Source organism: Cibotium barometz, chromosome 42, assembly GCF_041138505.1.
Source record: "Cibotium barometz isolate CiBa-2024 chromosome 42, ASM4113850v1, whole genome shotgun sequence".
Classification (NCBI taxonomy): Eukaryota; Viridiplantae; Streptophyta; class Polypodiopsida; order Cyatheales; family Cibotiaceae; genus Cibotium; species Cibotium barometz.
The window spans coordinates 18,226,057-18,243,450 of NC_141087.1; the positions used below are offsets into that span (position 1 = coordinate 18,226,057).

The following is a 17,394-nucleotide window of genomic DNA, read 5'->3' on the forward strand; positions in this document are numbered from 1 at the left end:
TGATCTTTTTGGTAGCACTTTGAGGATGGATGATTCGTCTTTCCACAATACTCACAAGGATGTTTAGAGAAACAATCCTTAGTAAGATGATTTGTACGACCACAAATAGTACACTTCTTCTTTGCCGATGGCGTAGTAACAGTATATGCATAAGGATCTATCACATCCTTTGTAATCTTCTTGTCTTCTTCCTGCAAAGAATTTATGATACTTTCCAAAGAAGGAACTGGCTCCTTCTCTTTAAGTACCGTCACAATTTGTCTAAAGCTTGAAGGTAAGCTTTTAAGCAGGATAGCAATAGCATCTTCTTCAGGAACAGGAGATTAATAAACCAACTGTGTCATTAAGCTCTTCAACCTGTTAATCAAAGCTGCTAAATTTTCATTACTCTCCATGGTTAGATCAAAGAGTTTCATCTTCAAACTGATTTTGGAATGCTTTGCCTTTGCACCAAAAGTACGTTCTAATAATTCCCAAGCTTCCATAGCTGACTCAACATCATCAATATAATGAATAAAATCATCTTCTAAAGCAGTAATGATAATACCAAGTGCTTGTTCATCTTTTGCTTGAAGTGCAGCCGTTGTAGCTCTTGTAAATGCAGCAGAAATCCAGCTTCATCTTCAGTAAGTGGCTTGACCATACTCCACAGATTTTTCTTCATGAGGTAGCCCTTCACCTTGATTTGCCAGGTATGGGGCCCAGTTCCGTTGAATTTGTCGGAAAATTTGGAACTCATGATGATGAAATATGATGATTGATGTTGAAAACTTGCTCACATAGATGATTTAAGCCCAAATAACAAAATATCATCAATATAAATCAAACTTGGTATCACCATGTTGGAGGAGCAAAAATCGCAGAAAAGGGGCGACTGGAAAACTGATGCGTGCAGCTGCTACAGTGGACCGTATGCCTCCAAATTTTGTGTGCTCAATCTTCACTTGATGGACTTGCAACACTTCGGAGGAATTGTCTCAATTCGAAGCGAAGACGACGAATTGCTGCGCTGAACCGAAAACGGGCTGCGTTGATAGCGTTGATAAATTCGCGCTGTTGTGTTGAAATTGGGTGATGAGATTGGATTTGTAGCATGTGTGGGAGCTAATCTAAGAGCCTATATCAAAAGATTAGGGTATGATCAACTTAGGTGCACACATTGAATCAAACTACAGCAAGGGGTTCAAACAGAAAAAAACTGGCTATGGTGATTAAGAAATTGATTAGGGTTTTTTTGATAAACTAAGCCTAATTGAGTCAAGCTCTGATACCAAATGTTGGATATGATAACTAAGCTATGAAGATTGATCAAAACATCCTCAAGGTGGATCAAAGATTGTACAAGACATCATGAATATGAGGGACAAAAATTGGTATATGTAGAAAATTGATATGAGATTAACACAAGAAGACACTAATTGTGATTAGACATGAACCAAACTTACATAATCACTTGATCACGACTTGTACCTTATTTAGAGACTCCTCTATCCTATTTTTAGTTGCATGAGTTGCATGAACAACATGCACCAACCATTTGTAGGCTTTACACACCAACCACTGACCACTAGCCTATCAACCACATATTAATTTGGACTAAGGAGTTGGGATTACATTTATCCAACAGGATGGAAGGAACAGCTACTGGAGAGGCAGTAACGGGATCCTCGTACTTGAAGTCAGGGTCCTCCACTTCCTCGGGATCATTCTCGGAGGTTACTTCGTCTGCTTCCACTTCTTCGTTTGGTTCCGCCTAAGAGCTGGGCACCGGAGATAATGGAGTATAATCGGGGACGAAGATCTCGCAGTAGAATATCACAGGAGGGCGCGTGGAGGAGATATTGCGGAGGCCATCCACATTGCACTCTGGAAGAAAGTGCGCCAACTGAGGGTACCGTGACAGAAAGTACTCGAAATGAGTAAGGTGTAGTGGCTCGCAGGTGAGGAAAATAGTCCAGATCGCCCAAGTGTCGGGTTCGGTTACATGCGGGCTGCTGACATGTATGCGGTATACCTGTGAGGCCGAGGCTACTGGGATAGTAGAGTCCGGGAGACTTGGAATCCACCCAGCACCGGCAGAAAGTGGCACCGGTTCCGGAGTGGGGGCACGAGGAGGGCTGTGTTCGGGAAGAAGAGCCTCGGGGATCTCGTCGATGTAACTCAGGTAGGAGATGTGTATGTCGAGTTCCGGAAAGTTGTCCATGAAGCATGCACGTAGATGGCGAGAGCGCACAAACGGTGTGGTGTGGGCAGAGCCAGGAGAACCCACTGACAGCCGGGAGGAGGATGGTGGTGGTGGTCGCCGAATCGCCGGGGAGAGGGGGGCGAACGTGGGGTTGGCGGCATCCTGACAGCCGGGGGGGGGGGGGGGGGGGGGGGGGTTTGCCGAATTTCCAACGGAAAGGGGGGATTCGGTTTACACTAGCGTACGCCCATTTAAAAAAAAAAAAAAAAACTTAGAGACCCGAGTGCCAATGTTATTTATGTTTAAAAAAAAAAAAAAAGGTGTAAAGGTGACATCCCTTAATCACGTAGCCGACGGGAGGAAGGGTGCGCCGCTTCGAAAAAGGTGCCGCCAGCAACTATGCCAAGAGGTGGAAGGCGGTCGCTATTCGGCGGCGAAGGGCTCAGGGCCGGCAGCTGCACGATGCAAGCAAGGGGCTCACGGCCTGCAGCGCACGAAGCGAGGAGGGGGGGGGGTGCTCCATATTTAGCAGAGAGGGGGGGGGGTTCCTGTCATGCAGCGAACGACTACCACCACCGGCAACAGGGAGGGGGGTAATCCAGGTATGCAGCAAGGGTTCCCTCTCTGAAACACACACGGTGCGTGTGTATGGGTGTGGATTTTTTTTTTTTACATCACCATGGGCAAAGATTTACGCCAAGTCCACCATCGCTCCGTTGCTTCCATACAACACCGAGAAGAGGGGTGGATGAGGGAGTGCCGCGGAGAGGGTGAGGGCTTCACAACCCACGGGTAGGAAAATTTTTTGCTCTGATACCACTGTGAGGATTATGTTGTTAATCCCTCATATTGTGTACTAATTACTACTTAAGTACTTAACTTAGAGAACAAGAGCCTTCAGGCGAACACTTGAGAGAAGATTGAATTGACTTGAATTGAATTGATTAAACTGAGTACAAAAGGTCTCTTATATAGGAGATGAAGAGACACATTTGAAGAGGCATGTCCTTTGACGAAAGGACATGACTATAGACGAAAGGATACAACTTTAGGCTAAGGGATGTGAACTTTAGGCTAAGGGATGTGTCTATTCGATGTAGAGGCACAACCATTCATCAAGGGATACAACCATTCGTCGAAGGGATGTGGCTATTCGATGAAGAGGTACATCCTTTGGCGAAGAGTCGCAACCAATCGAGGGTAGGGGTTCCCTTGGCTGGTTACTCTTTGCATCTGCAATAGGAATCAGCAATGAAGAGAGTATCTGATACATACGTCACAATCGTGACAGCTAAACTCACGAAACTCAGGATACAGAAGACGGTGTGAGCATTTGTGTGACAAGATCTTCCAATACAGAGACTTCCGCTGCATATTACACATATTTTGCTTGTTTTTCTCTGCTCGTTGCTCACCATTGACAGCGTAAACCCAATGCTATTTCATTATCTCCACCAAGCGCAAGCATCACATAGCTGTAGCACTGTGAGGTTTACTATGGCTTTGTAACCTGACTGGGTGACTCCAATGTACACTCAGGCTGGTGTACGCACTTGTGCATCAGAAGGTCGTAGAAAGGTGGTTGGGCTAGATGACTGCCCGCCATCAACAAGCCTGCGACCACTTGCTTGCAGACACGTGGAGATCCTCCTTAAGGCAGACACGTCATAGGTCAAAAGGAGAGGCTTCTTCACAGCATGTATTTGCATGGAATCTCTGTTGCCTCACTTTGGTTGCCTTACAGCACCCCAGCACGTGACCACCACTCGCATATCTGCAGGTCGCCTACTCCACGTTCAACTCTCAACAAAAATTAGGGGTTTTCAAAATTAAGGTGAAAATAATCTAATTAATGATGTCATAGCTACTATATTATTTTGGGGATTTTCAGATATCGGGCAAATATTACCAAAATGAAGCCTAAATTTGAGCAAAGCTCATTTTATGGGGTTCTGCAAAAATCAAGCAAAATTGATAAAATTGAAGCTTCTGCTGATTTGATTTTTGGGGGCTTCTTCAAAATTGAACATGCTGCATCAAATTGATGCCATGCCAGCTACATTGGCATGGAAATGCCGCCGCAAAAGGTCATTCTTCATCGACACACACTCGGCAAGTTTTCAAAAACTTCCAAAATAAACATTCTTTCTAGTTTTATGTGTGAGTCATGTGTTCTCTGTGCGGGACACTCTCCGAAATATGATAAATAATCTTGTGTGTTTTTGTAAGTCTTGTTTTCTATAAAAGTCTCCTTGTTTAAAACATATTCCTACTTACGTTAAGGGAGGATTGCTTTGGGAAACTGATGTAGGCACAACCTTGTGTGGTCAAGCTCTTATATAAAATCTCATAGGAGAGTTTCAGGTGTTGGCACAATGTGATCTTTTGTATCACATGCTGCAGTTTAGAGCTCAAGTTGCATTGGCTATTGAAGGTCTTCTCTAGCATCTCCACCTTTGCTCTGAAGGGGGGTTTGTTGGGTATTTCAGAGCTCCTATGTATGTGTGTGAACACTTCCTACACCCTTTGTTTTAAAATACTCCATATCTGGAATTGGAAATACCTAAGTTTATAAGTATTTTTTTAAAACACCGTATTTTATCGTACGATAAGAAAAAAATTATATTGTACCGTATTTTCTCGTACGGTATCGTACCTGACAACTATGGCCCAGTTGGCCAACATTTGTGCCCAGTGTGCTTTCTAGCACTCCTTGAGGCACACATCCGCATGGACCTGTGGAGGCTTTGGCATGCTAAGGCAGGTCCCCACTCTGCCTAACCAGTTCCACATGAAAGACAAGCTTGGGGGAGTTGAAGATAGGCGACCAAGAGTACACACAGGTACCTCCGCTGTGTACAAAATCACTTCACAGATACTTCCGCCCTGCGCTACACATGTACACCCTTCCTAGTGAGTTCACACCTGTTTGCCTGTTTCAGAAGCTTTCCAGCAACACTACTAACCCCGAGGTCACCCAGCACACCGCTTGTATGCCACCCAGTCCTACTGTCCAGCCTGTAATCTAATCTGTAGGACCAACACTCTGCCGGCACCATAATTCTACATGTGAATCTAAGCTGTACGGCCAGGTCAAATCAGCTTGCAACCTACCTGTAACCAATGGCAGGTCAAATACAGCCTGCAGGAGGTGCAAAGGTGGCTGGTCAGCCTCTCCCAACTGCTGCTGTAGCTGCCAGGAGTTTGCCTGACTACTGTCAGTGACTGCCCAGCTCCTATGCGCTGCTGCCTCGGTCTTGTCCAGGCTGCCCAGGCCGCCCAGGCCCTTCGATCTGTCCTGAATCTCATCGTTGCAAAAAAATGGGTTTCAAACGTTTCATACTTGTACAAAACATTTGAAACGTTTTTTTGGAGTTTTTTTCATCACTTGTTTGGTGATTGGTATACTTATGAGATGACATTTGTACTTCAAACTTCATGATTTTATTTATGGCTCGCCGCTTTTTGAGATCTCTTTTCATTCATGAATTACGATTCATTGTAGACTGAAGTTTTCTGTTTTATTGGAATGTGGAATCTGGATAATGACTCATGAATTTGTAGTTTTTATTGGGCCAGCTGCTGCCCAGACTCCATTGCCAACAATGTGCAACAGTTTAAATTTGTTATTCACCATTTTTGAGAGTATGTAGTCAAGAGATGCCCACTAGATAGGGAAAAATCTCTACTTTTTAGGTCCTGACCCCCCAAAACTTCTACAGAAAATAAAAAACCTTTCATACCCGTTTCAAAAAACTTGTGGCAACTGTAGTGTTAATAATGTGGAGGTGTTACACAACCGCTGTCGTTCGGGGGTTGTTGAGCACCTGTCGGCGAAGGCCCCAAATCATCGGGAGGAGCCCGTGATACTCCCCGGGCAAGTGTAGGAAAGAGATTGTCTCCTGAAAGCCAATCACGATGGCCAGTGGGTCGAGTTTGACCTGAAGTAATTTTGCCACGATCAAAATATGCATATGTGTTGCCTAATGGATGGGGCTCAACTGCAGGACTCTCTACCAGTACGGCCTTGTCAAACTTAATCCTGATGTAGCTTGAACTGGATGTAGGAGATGCATCCTTGCTCACTGACGAGCAATGTGCAGGAAGTCCGGAATCTGTCCCCTTACTGGCCTGCTTCCGACAAATTCTCAAATCAAGGTGGTGTCCTCCACTGAGGCAACAGAAGTAGACAGGAGCTTTAGGTCTGCTTCCAAGAAAGGATAGTTGAGGGCAGCCTCTATCAGGGAAGGTGGAGCAGCTGCCATGCAGCCACCCAAGACTGGAGAAACCATGAGTCATTCGCAACTGTTAAATGAAGAAAGAACATGCGTTGACACCGGAGAGCAGCGCTGGGACGGGTGAAGGGAGCCAAGGGGAGCCAGAGAAAAGACAAAAAACGGGGTAAAGGTCGAGTAGAAGAAAGGGGAGGGGGGAGGTGGGAACAGGTCGAAAATGTTGAGTAGAAGAAAAAGGGGGGTGGGGGGGATGGCAGCAGGGTGTGCGCTGAGGGGAAAGGTGAAGCAGGGGCAAAGGTGTGTGCATGCATGTTTTTTTTTTTGGGAGGGGTGGGGGGGGTGGGGGGGTTGCCCACAGGCCACGGGGATGGGGGAGAGGGTGTGCACAGGCGAGAGGAAGGGGGGCTACTCGCAGGGTTAGAGGGGAACTCTCAGCGCAAATGTGCTTTGTGTGCATTATTCATCAATAAAAGCTTTCATAGACATCTTGGACTGGTAATAGGATTTGGTGCAGTCACATAGATTTTGAAGGTGATGCAAATAGTAACCAGAGGTGTCCACAAGCTGGCTTTTTGAGCTACATCTAGATTGTATGAGTTTTTGGTTTTGCAGCTTGATCAACCAAGGCCTCAGCCACCTTTCATAGTATGGGGCATCGAGAGCTTGTGGGGATTTCCTTCAACAATATGCCACACTGGTTTACATGAAGATTTTTGGTGGTCCTGCTTTCCCTTGTTAGGAAACACGCTTTTTGTGAACGTGAAAGTAGTGACTCTTTTTATGGAAGGTTCATTATCTGGTATAGTGTTAACAGAGGGCTCTTCCCCGCACGTGAAAGAGAGAGGCTCTGGCAGCATTCAGGGCTGTTGATTAGACTTTAAGCTTCTTAGGACTTCACTCATACATTAGGCGGCACTTTTCTTGCATCTTTTCTCTATTGTTGGGAGGAGGGTCATGTCTCTTCAAACTACTGACGCTCATGGTAGTCTTGATATGCTTTCAGATTTCTCTCCATAGATGATTCTATCCCTTGTGTTCATTCTTATTATTCTGTCTCCAAGTCTTTTTTGGTATTTGAATCAAAACTTTGATGAATGATTTGTTTGTTTACAGTTTCTTTTCGGCTCTATGATTTGAAACAGCAAGGTTTTATCGAGCGACAAGAGGTATGTTTTAGTGAGACTCGTTGACTGTAAGCCTAATGCTTTTAAGATGTCTTACATGATTACTGGTGTGGGTATGAACTCCGGAAACTTGAATATTACTGTCTTTCTAGATTTTGTTCAGCTTGCACATCTGATTTATTGACTTGCTTATCTGAAAGAGGTTTTCTCGTGCAGGTGAAACGAATGGTGGTGGCTACACTTGCTGAGTCTGGAATGAACTTGTCTGATGATGTGATTGAGAATATAATTGACAAGGTATCTTCTTTCTTGTGTTTGTACCTGGCTAGACCACTGAGTGTTTTTTTAAATCCAACGAAAGGCGCTTCTGATAGTAAAGAGAGTAATATGAAATTACAGACAAAAGGTAAAGTCTAGAAAAGGAGGGGGTGTGGCTTCCTCCATGACTTACCTTCAAGCAGGGAGGTGGAGAGAGAGAGAGAGGGGGGCAGTCGGTGGGGGGAGGGGTTGAAGTCCATCAATGGCCTTGTGGCAGTGTGCCTCCAAATTTTTCCATGCCGCCATCTTGCTGAGGTAGTGTGTGTGTGAAGAACACAACATGCAGCCAGTTGATATCGTGTTATCGACTACCTTTTTGTTGTAATAATTCTTTCTATTTGTTATGATCCTTGGTGCTAGGCTTCATTATGGCTGAGTCTGCCCTGTATCTCTGGAGCTCTAATAGAAACTCAGTACACAGACCTTTGTATGAATGTATGCTCTTATGTGTGTGCGTACACATGGGGTGTGTGTGTGTGGGAGCATATATTGATACCAAGTTCGACACCGACTATTGGGCACTGATGACGTTAGTGGGGATGTCGTAGTATCCAGTCCATACTATGCATGATAGAGTTGCTGGTTTATTGTCTTGTGGATGACTACCACGAGGTTATAAATTGCACATTCTTATAAGGTGAATTTGGGCATGTTTGTGGATTCATCTAGGTATATATGTTGTCTTGAGCGCAGGTGGTATGGTTGTAGTTGTTTGTGGTGTATGATGTCCCAAGCTTTAGATGCTTTATGTTAATAACAACATTTCAAGATGTTTTTTTTGCCCCCCTTATTTTCTGTATGTAGACATTCGAGGAGGCCGATACCAAGCATGATGGGAAGATAGACAAAGATGAGTGGAAGGGCCTGGTACTACAACACCCTTCACTTTTGAAGAACATGACTCTACAATACCTCAAGTAAGAGTCTTGTCCCGTGCACACCATGTGTTCTCTGTTATATTGTCAAGTTGAGACCTTATATTAGGGGTGATTTACCAAACATTTGGGTTAAATGGGGGCTTCCGTGCAGGGATATTACTACCACCTTTCCGAGCTTTGTGTTCTACTCTCAAGTTGAGGACACTTAGGTGAAAACCACGGTAATGTTTTGTAGTTTGAAGTCAATTTAAATAAGATTTTGACCATGGTTGATACAATTTTTTTGTTGGTGGAAAGCTTCCTTTCGTAAATATTGTAGCATATTTGTAGACTTCTGGTGGATTTTTAGGAGGTTAAGGGTATAAAAAACCTTAATTTCCCACAAACTATTGCTCTTCCTACAAGAAGATGCAGATGTCAATTTTTGTACCCACAAACTATTGCTCTTCCTACAAGAAGATGCAGAGTACTCATGAAGTAATGGAGTATTTATGGATTGGCCCTATTTGTTACGGGCCATAAGATCAAATTTGCGTTCATGCATGCGGCAGCTGTTTAAAATAATAGGCATTAAGTCTACAAATTTTCTACCTTTAAAAAGGAGGATCGGTCTTGATCAGCGAGCTGCCTATCCTTCCCAGCAAGATTCAAGATTGTAGCTCATCACACTTCACAATAGCATAAGATGCTTAGGGACAACTACAAGGTTTTTTGATAAATTGGTATATTAGGGTAGGGCTGCCACCTCATGCAAACATGTTCTGTTCGAATGTGTTTGTGTACTACCAAGGAAAGGTACTTTCAAAACTAATGGAAGTTTAAGGATACTTTGGTAAGACTTGAAAAAAAACAGGTACCACTTCCAACATTGGCAGTGTGAATGACAAGGAAGTAGGTCTACTTTAGTGTTACCTTGATGCCTCATTTGTAGTAGTAGTCTGCTCACTTGTGTTGTTTTGGGTTATGTCACAGATGTTTGTTGAGGGGATATCAATATTTATATTTGTGGCATGGCTGCAAAGAGAACTGTGGGATGAGCTTAAGTAGGTAGTCTGCTCACTTGTGTTGTTTTGGGTTATATGCCAGAGGTGTTTGTTGAGGGGATAGCAATATTTATATTTGTGGCATAGCTGCAAAGAGGCAATTGTGGGATGAGCTTAAGTAGGTTTGCGACCACCTCTGGCTAGAAAGAAGGTATCCAAAGCAAATTCCATCCCTTCTATGCGGTGTGCTAAAGTTGTCAACTAGGTGCTATAAAAAGGATTTTTGTGTGTTGCACCACATTTTCGCCCACGGCCGATGCCTACCCTTTCTTAGTCCACAATTGCACTAGCTTAAATGACTTGCTTCACTACATAATGCTTTGTTGTGTTATTTGCATGCTCACTTTGGAATTTCTTAGCCATACCCAATATGGTTTCATACCATAAGCCAAAGCATTAGAAATCCAACATTTTACCTGTCAACAAAGAAAACTAATTATCTCACAAGATCTCTATCACTATGGTAATGAATTTCCTATTTGGTTCTATCTTGTCCTTTACCTTTGTTAAAGATCAATATCTAGCAACTCAAATAGCCAACGCTCAATATTGTCCATGCTTGATTGTTTCCCTTTTCAAAAGCTCGCTATCATCCATGCTTTTTTCAACGCTTCATTTTACCCTTGGATTCATTATGTAGATGTTTTTTGTTGAAGGAGGATTGTGCTCGAGAATGCCTTGAATTTAAATGGTGTAGAGCAAACCATTTGTTAATGTTTGTGGACCACATATCATTGCAATAAAAAAAGGGCTTATCATACAACAATAGCATCCTCAATATGAATTTATCTCTAAAATCTAAGATTTTAATTAGAAAGGGCAATAAATTTCAATTCACCGTCACTCTCCTTGTAGATTTGATTTTGACCTTTGAACATGGTGACAATTGAGTCTAATATACAGTCATCCTAGACGAATGTTTTTGCTTCTTTGTTTTTATATCCTTTATCCATCCTTTGATAAATATTGTGTACTACATCATGGTTGAGACCATACTGCAATATTCCATCTCTAAAAAGAGCCTCTAGTTCCTCCAAAGTAATTCGTGACTTAAGCTAAGATTTAGCATAGGGACTAACAAGTTGTTACCTTAGGTACCTACATTCCTCAAATCATGTCTTCACGATTGAAAGTAAACGTTTCATATACATCTTACAAGACCTTATGGACTCGTAGCTTCTCAAATTGGAATAGAGTATATCCTTATGAGGCAAATTCCCTTTTGCAAATGATTCCAAATGTCTTTAATATGTTGTAATTAGATGCTTTATCCACTTGTTAGTAATGCCTTATGTGATGCTTCCTTTTTGAAATGTCACTTTTTATATATATAAAGTTTGGCATTAGAGAAGAGACGGGCTTAGTACCCATGGGACCCCCCTTATCCCACAAATCAGGGGCAAGGCACATCAATCGGGTAGCCAGCAGGGATCGAACCCATAACCTGGGTTTTGACAACGAATCACCTTAACAATTGAGCTACAGCCCGATGATAAAATGTCACTTTTTTGCTTCAATATATTGGAGGTGGAGAAAGGGGCATGCTTGGATATTGGAAGTGCTTGAAAAAAGACTGCGAAGAGAAGCATAATGGGGGTTGCAATTTTTTAATTCTCATGAGCACTACTAATTTTGAGACAAGAAATTGAGAGATTTATTCTCTTTCACTAGACTTGGAAACATAGTTAGATCAAATCAACATTTTAATTAAGAAATAAATACATTGATAAGCTTATTGTATTTGGAGGTGCAGGGAGTATAAACATGGCTACTCTTTTTTAGGAATTGTGAACTTATTCTCAAATAATTGCATTTTTGTGTTTTCTCCACAAACATTTAAGAATAAGAAATGTCACCCTTTCAAAATAGTTCCTAATGCACCCATCCATCATTGAAGTACCATCATTGAAGTAACCAATGATCCCTCAAAGAAGTTTATCTGGCGATAAGTAGAAAATGAAATCCTTCAAGAGATTTGAGTCGCAAAGGGATTAGTCTCTCTCACGCTGATTTTGAAGTATGTACAACAATATTAACAACCATAGAAATCTCATGTCCAAGTTCTAGCCTTCTTTTAAAGTTATGAGGTCATCCATGATTTCTTCTCGCCACAAATTGTAGTGAGTTCCCTCTTTAACCTTCCGGGATGAGGAAGCTTGTTCTTCTTTCTTGTGAGGTATTAGATTTGTAGAGTGAATCACCACTTTGTATGCCAAAATTTTGAGAAAGATGAGGAAGAGTAAGTTTGTTCTTGTTTCTTGTGAGGTATTGGATTTGTAGAGTGAAGCACCACTTTGTATGCCAAAATTTTGAGAGCATGAGAATGTTGGACCACATTGCCCTTGAACTTTCATTAGGTCAAAACCTCTATGGCTTGAGTGGCCTTAAAGAAGGTTTGACCTTGGGTTTTGGTGGATAAGTCTTGAGGTCATGTGACGGTAGACAATCACGCATAGGAGCAATACCATGCTTGTTGCATTGACACATGGTAGTTTCCTTTAAGATACCCGATATGCACACATGTTCACACTTGGTTTCATAGAAATCGGCTTCAAGTTTAGATAGAATAAGTAAAATTATTCTAAAGCCATTTCATACCTTATGCACATGAACAAGAACCCTTTACGCATGATACACATCAAGCAATATGCTCTAGACAATGAATTTCACACAAGACAAGCTCATGTTCACACTTGGTTTCATTGAAATCAACTTCAAGTTTAGATAGAATAAGTAAAATTATTAAAAAGCCATTTCATACCTTATGCACATGAACAAAAACTCCTTATGCATGATATATACCAAGCAATATGCTCTAGACAATTAATTTCGCACAAGACTAGCCAACAAATTGATTATGACAAACATGAAATGTGGGATTAGACATAATGATGAAACTTTAACACTCAAGAGTGATCTTACACATGAAATACACCCATTGTTGTCGCACATACAAGAAAAATGTCCACTAAGAATACACGAAAAAGCTTAACTTATGTTAATCAAATTAAATTGATTGAGCATAAATTGACACCTAGTTAACAAGCTTTTCTATATCATTTTAAAGATTATTTTGTCGACGATTTACCACCTGGCCTATGTGATGCTTTTAGGCTAGAAGACCATACTATTGAGCTTATTCCATGTACTATTGAGCCCATTTCATCTCAAATGCCACATGTAATTTAGCCTTGAAGGCTAAAATCTTCTCCTCATTTGGACTTGCAAGCAACATGTCATCATCGTATAATAAAACAATGACCAAAAAACAATACTTAGTCCTCTTTACATAGAAGGTTCTCATAGTTGGATCGTTGCAAAAATTATTTGCAACCAAGTATATGTTTATCTTCTGATACCATGCTCTAGGAGCCTACTTAGGGTCATATAAAGCTTTTCTTAATCTACATACTTTAGAGTGTTGTCCCTTTTGGAAACCATGAGGTCGAGATACATAAACCTTCTCATGTAAGTCACCATTCAAGAAGGCAGTCTTGATATTCAATTGTACATTCCATCCATGATGCAATGCCAATGTAATAATACACTAGAATGTGGTAATATAACGCTGGTGGGGGCAAAGGTCTCATCATAATCTATGCGTTTCTCCTTAGCATAACCCTTTGCAACATGCCTTAATTTTAGCAATCAATGCTACCATCACCTTTACGCTTAAGCTTATAACCCCACTTCATACCAAACGTCCTTTTACCATAAGGCAAATTAGCCAATACCAAGTATCATTATTGGAGGATTGAGTGGTACTCATCTTGCATGGCCCAATTATCATTTTTTGTTAAAACACGGATCAAGCTCTCCTAAAGACAAGATAACTATCTAATTAAACACTAATCTTATGCTAATGATAACACTAATCTAAGGTGGATAGAAATGAAGAAAACTCATCATGAGTGTGTGGAATTTAAAATTTAGATTCAAGTTTAATTAGGTTATAAGATTAAGACTTGTACTCATAGAAAGACTTGAGATGTTCTTCTTGTATTCCATGCTTGAAATGTTCCCCTTTTATATGAGGAGAGTACAACTTGGCTTTGATAACTCATGTGGGATAATTCTTGCTTGCCCACGTTGCATCATGCTAGGTAGTTTGCTTTGGCTACTCACCTCCTATCTTCCTTGTGTGCTCCATAGCACCATATTTCTCGACACCCCCCCTAAACACTAATCTTATGCTAATGATAACACTAATCTAAGGTGGATAGAAATGAAGAAAACTCATCATGAGTGTGTGGAATTTAAGATTTAGATTCAAGTTAAATTAGGTTATAAGATTAAGACTTGTACTCATAGAAAGACTTGAGATGTTCTTCTTGTATTCCATGCTTGAAATGTTCCCCTTTTACATAAGGAGAGTACAACTTGGCTTTGATAACTCATGTGGGATAATTCTTGCTTGCCCACGTGGCATCATGCTAGGTAGTTTGCTTTGGCTACTCACCCCCTATCTTCCTTGTGTACTCCATAGCACCATATTTCTCAACACCCCCCCCTTGGTGCCATATTCATAGGCTACTGCAAGGTGGTTGGATGCAAGGATTAAAACATCTCATCATCACCCCTCCTTAGTGCTAAATTACTACTAGGTGTAAGGTGTGATTGCATACACCCCTCCTTAGTGCCAACATGGCTACTTAAGGTGGTCTGGCATGAATTGATTTTCACTCCCCATGGGTGCATGACTTGCTACTCTCAGTTGGTAGAGTGTATACAATGTTTGGAATTTAGCCTACTCATTTGGCCTTTACAATTGCTTGGGTAGTGAGGTTTGAATTGCCTTTTACGTGCGTGCTCATAAATGGTCGATTTTTACAATGACTTTTGACTCATGATTAGTCACAAATGCCTGCTCATATGGAAGATTACAAAGATTACAATAATGGTGAAAACATTGTTGGACATTTTGGTCGATAAGATTTTATTGATGAAGATCCACTCGATGATGATGTCGTGGGTGCTGGTGAAGCCTGAAACGTGCCCTTTTTAAGGCCCATATCTTATTAGGACACTTTCCATCGAGGTTTATAAAACCTCAGGGTTTTAACCCTAATGAAAAAAAAACACTATCTTATCATTTGGTCACCGTTGTCGTGAATTGATGAAGATGGTGCTATTGCTCCTGTGGTGGTTGTTACTGGCACTAGGCTGAGTGGTTGCTAATGGCCTTGTTGATGGGTATAGGTGCTATTCGGTGGCCTGTAGTTGCTCGTGTTTCTTGAGTACTTGGTTTCGTAGTAGCAGTAGTGAGTTGCTTCTTTTGTCGCTTTCTTGCTCCTAACCTGTTCTTGATCTGAAATGCTTCTTTTCTTCTTAAGTGCTCAGATCTGTGCTCTCCACAATTGTTATACGCACATTATGTGTGCATATACTAGGCTAATCCACATTAGGCTTGTGAGCATGGGAGCATGGGAACAAGCTCTAGTGGAGCATGGGTTAGGACTAACCTTAAGGGTTAAGGTTAGGGTTAAGCATCCAAGGGAGATACATGGGAAATGGAGAGTCAAGAGTCACTTGAGGGCCCTCCTATATAATAGGGGCATGTGGCACACTCAAGGGAGGCTAAGGCTATGTTATCTTGAGGCTAGGTTATGATATGATGTTCTCTTGTATAGAGGATTATATCTACTCACCTACCATTTCACACTATAGCTACATGCTGATGGATTGGAGTTATACCTGTTGATGGTATGGGACATCAAGGTAAAGGTATGATGTACTTCATTATAATTCATGTGTCCCTTGGGCTTAGGGGTGGTCGGGTGGATGAGTTTATGCCTGATTTATGCATGTTTATGCATAACAATTATCTAAAGAGATCTTAGGGTTTTAACAGTGGTATCAGAGCAATCTATAGTTAATTGTTGTTAATTTTTCTTTCTTATTGTAAATTTTTGACATTTTTTGAAGTAAATTTTAATATTTACTAAATAAAAATATTATTTTATTGATTTGTGTTGATGATTTGCACGTGGAACATCAATATGGCGGTTGGAACATGTGTTTCTTCTATTCAATGGACGAATCGACGTTGCAAGGAAATTTCGTCAATTTAATGCTACTTTTTCCTATTTTTTGTGGTTTAAAATAAGCATTAATGAAAATTTTTACCAAAATATCGCATATTTTATTGCTGATATTTTTGGTAGAATGAATTTCTTGAATTTCTATAATTTTTGGGGATTTTTTTTAAAAATTTTTAAGAAATTTTAAGAGCATTTTTATGGATAAAAATGTATTTTTAAGCATTTTTACGGGTTTTCTACGGATATGTTTTCGATTTTCTGCCAATTTTCTGCTGAAATGCAGTGTGGGGCAATCAATTGATGCATGGAATGCTCTCCCGTGTGCGTGGGATCCTCTTCTCCTCTCAATTCTGAATTTTTCTTCTATTTCTTCTCTCGTGCATGTGAAGGCCTCTTAATAGGCACAATTTTATTAACCATTAATCATAATTAATTTTTAATTATGATTAAGTAATAGTTAACTAAATGGTTAATTCTCCTCTTTGATTACAGAGAAGGAGGGGGTGGAGAGAGAAGGTTAGATGGAAGAAGATGGAGAGAGGAGAGTGGAAAGAGAAGAGACTCTCTCTCTCTCTCTTTTGGAAATCGCAACACAAGGGGGGGAGGGGAGGGTGGGGGGCGGAACGCTGGGCGCTGGGCGAAAAATCGCTACCTCCCCATAATTCATTTTTAAAAAAAGTTTAATAACCAAAAGCTTTAAAAACTTTATTTATAGCTTTTAAAAAAATATATAAAAATTGATTTTTATGATCAACTATGGTTTTTATGGATTCGAGGAGCTTCTATGCTTTTATCCATGGTTTATAAAGGATCTTTTGATCTTTTGGATAATGTCATGTGCTTTGAAGGTAGCATTTGCCTTCGTTTTTTGCACTTAATTTTGGAGTATATTGCTTGTACTTTTGTACATATTCCAACTTGGATACCTAGTTGCTTATGTATCTAGGTGAGTTATTTTTCTACCCTAGCTTTAGTGTGTTTATTGGGTAGTTATCATTAGAAAGGTGCCAATAATTCAAAATTCTTTTCTAATGATGTACTCGGAAAGAGTTATTCCTTGATGTGGTCTCAGGTACATAGAGACAGGTTTTAGTATGTGAAAGTCTAGGATAAGGCCATCTTATTCCTTTTATACAGGATTTTATTCATATTTCCTAGACGGCATACTAGGGAGTTGCAAATTGGTAAGATATGTATGGGTGGTATCATGGTGGTATGGGACGCTAGCAATCCCTCACATATATTATCTTATAGGATAATTTGGGCTCTTGATTGTTGCTTTGCTTACATCACTTAGCATGTTGACCTCAACATTCAAAGACAATCTCATTTTCTAAATTCATTTAAAAAAGTTGTGTGGGCATTCTCTAGATAAACTTATTTTCTCTATAGCCTGCATGTATTGATGAGTGTAATCTCATCGGCATTTTCATGGTTGAAATCTCTTTCTTTAGAGTTCAACGAGTTTATCTTGTTGTGTTCGGATTAAGGAAATTTGGAATTTTCCTTTGTTGGCATTTCTTTCTCTAGTTTCGTACTTTAGATGATTTATACACTCAACTTGATGGTT

At 40.8% G+C, this 17,394-nt stretch overlaps 1 protein-coding gene across 2 annotated transcripts in view; it reads left to right on the plus strand.

Annotated features, from left to right (window-relative positions):
• LOC147614236 (calcineurin B-like protein 3) overlaps positions 1-9,269 on the plus strand; it is a 49,868-nt gene extending 40,599 nt beyond the window's left edge. For both annotated transcript variants that reach the window (XM_086780784.1, XM_086780785.1), the window contains 4 exons: positions 7,534-7,586; positions 7,761-7,841; positions 8,667-8,779; positions 8,892-9,269. In XM_086780784.1, the coding sequence (XP_086636910.1) occupies positions 7,534-7,586; positions 7,761-7,841; positions 8,667-8,779; positions 8,892-8,949 (305 nt within the window). In that variant the 3' untranslated portion in view covers positions 8,950-9,269. The remainder of the gene's footprint in view (positions 1-7,533; positions 7,587-7,760; positions 7,842-8,666; positions 8,780-8,891) is intronic.
• Positions 9,270-17,394: the final 8,125 nt, after the last annotated feature.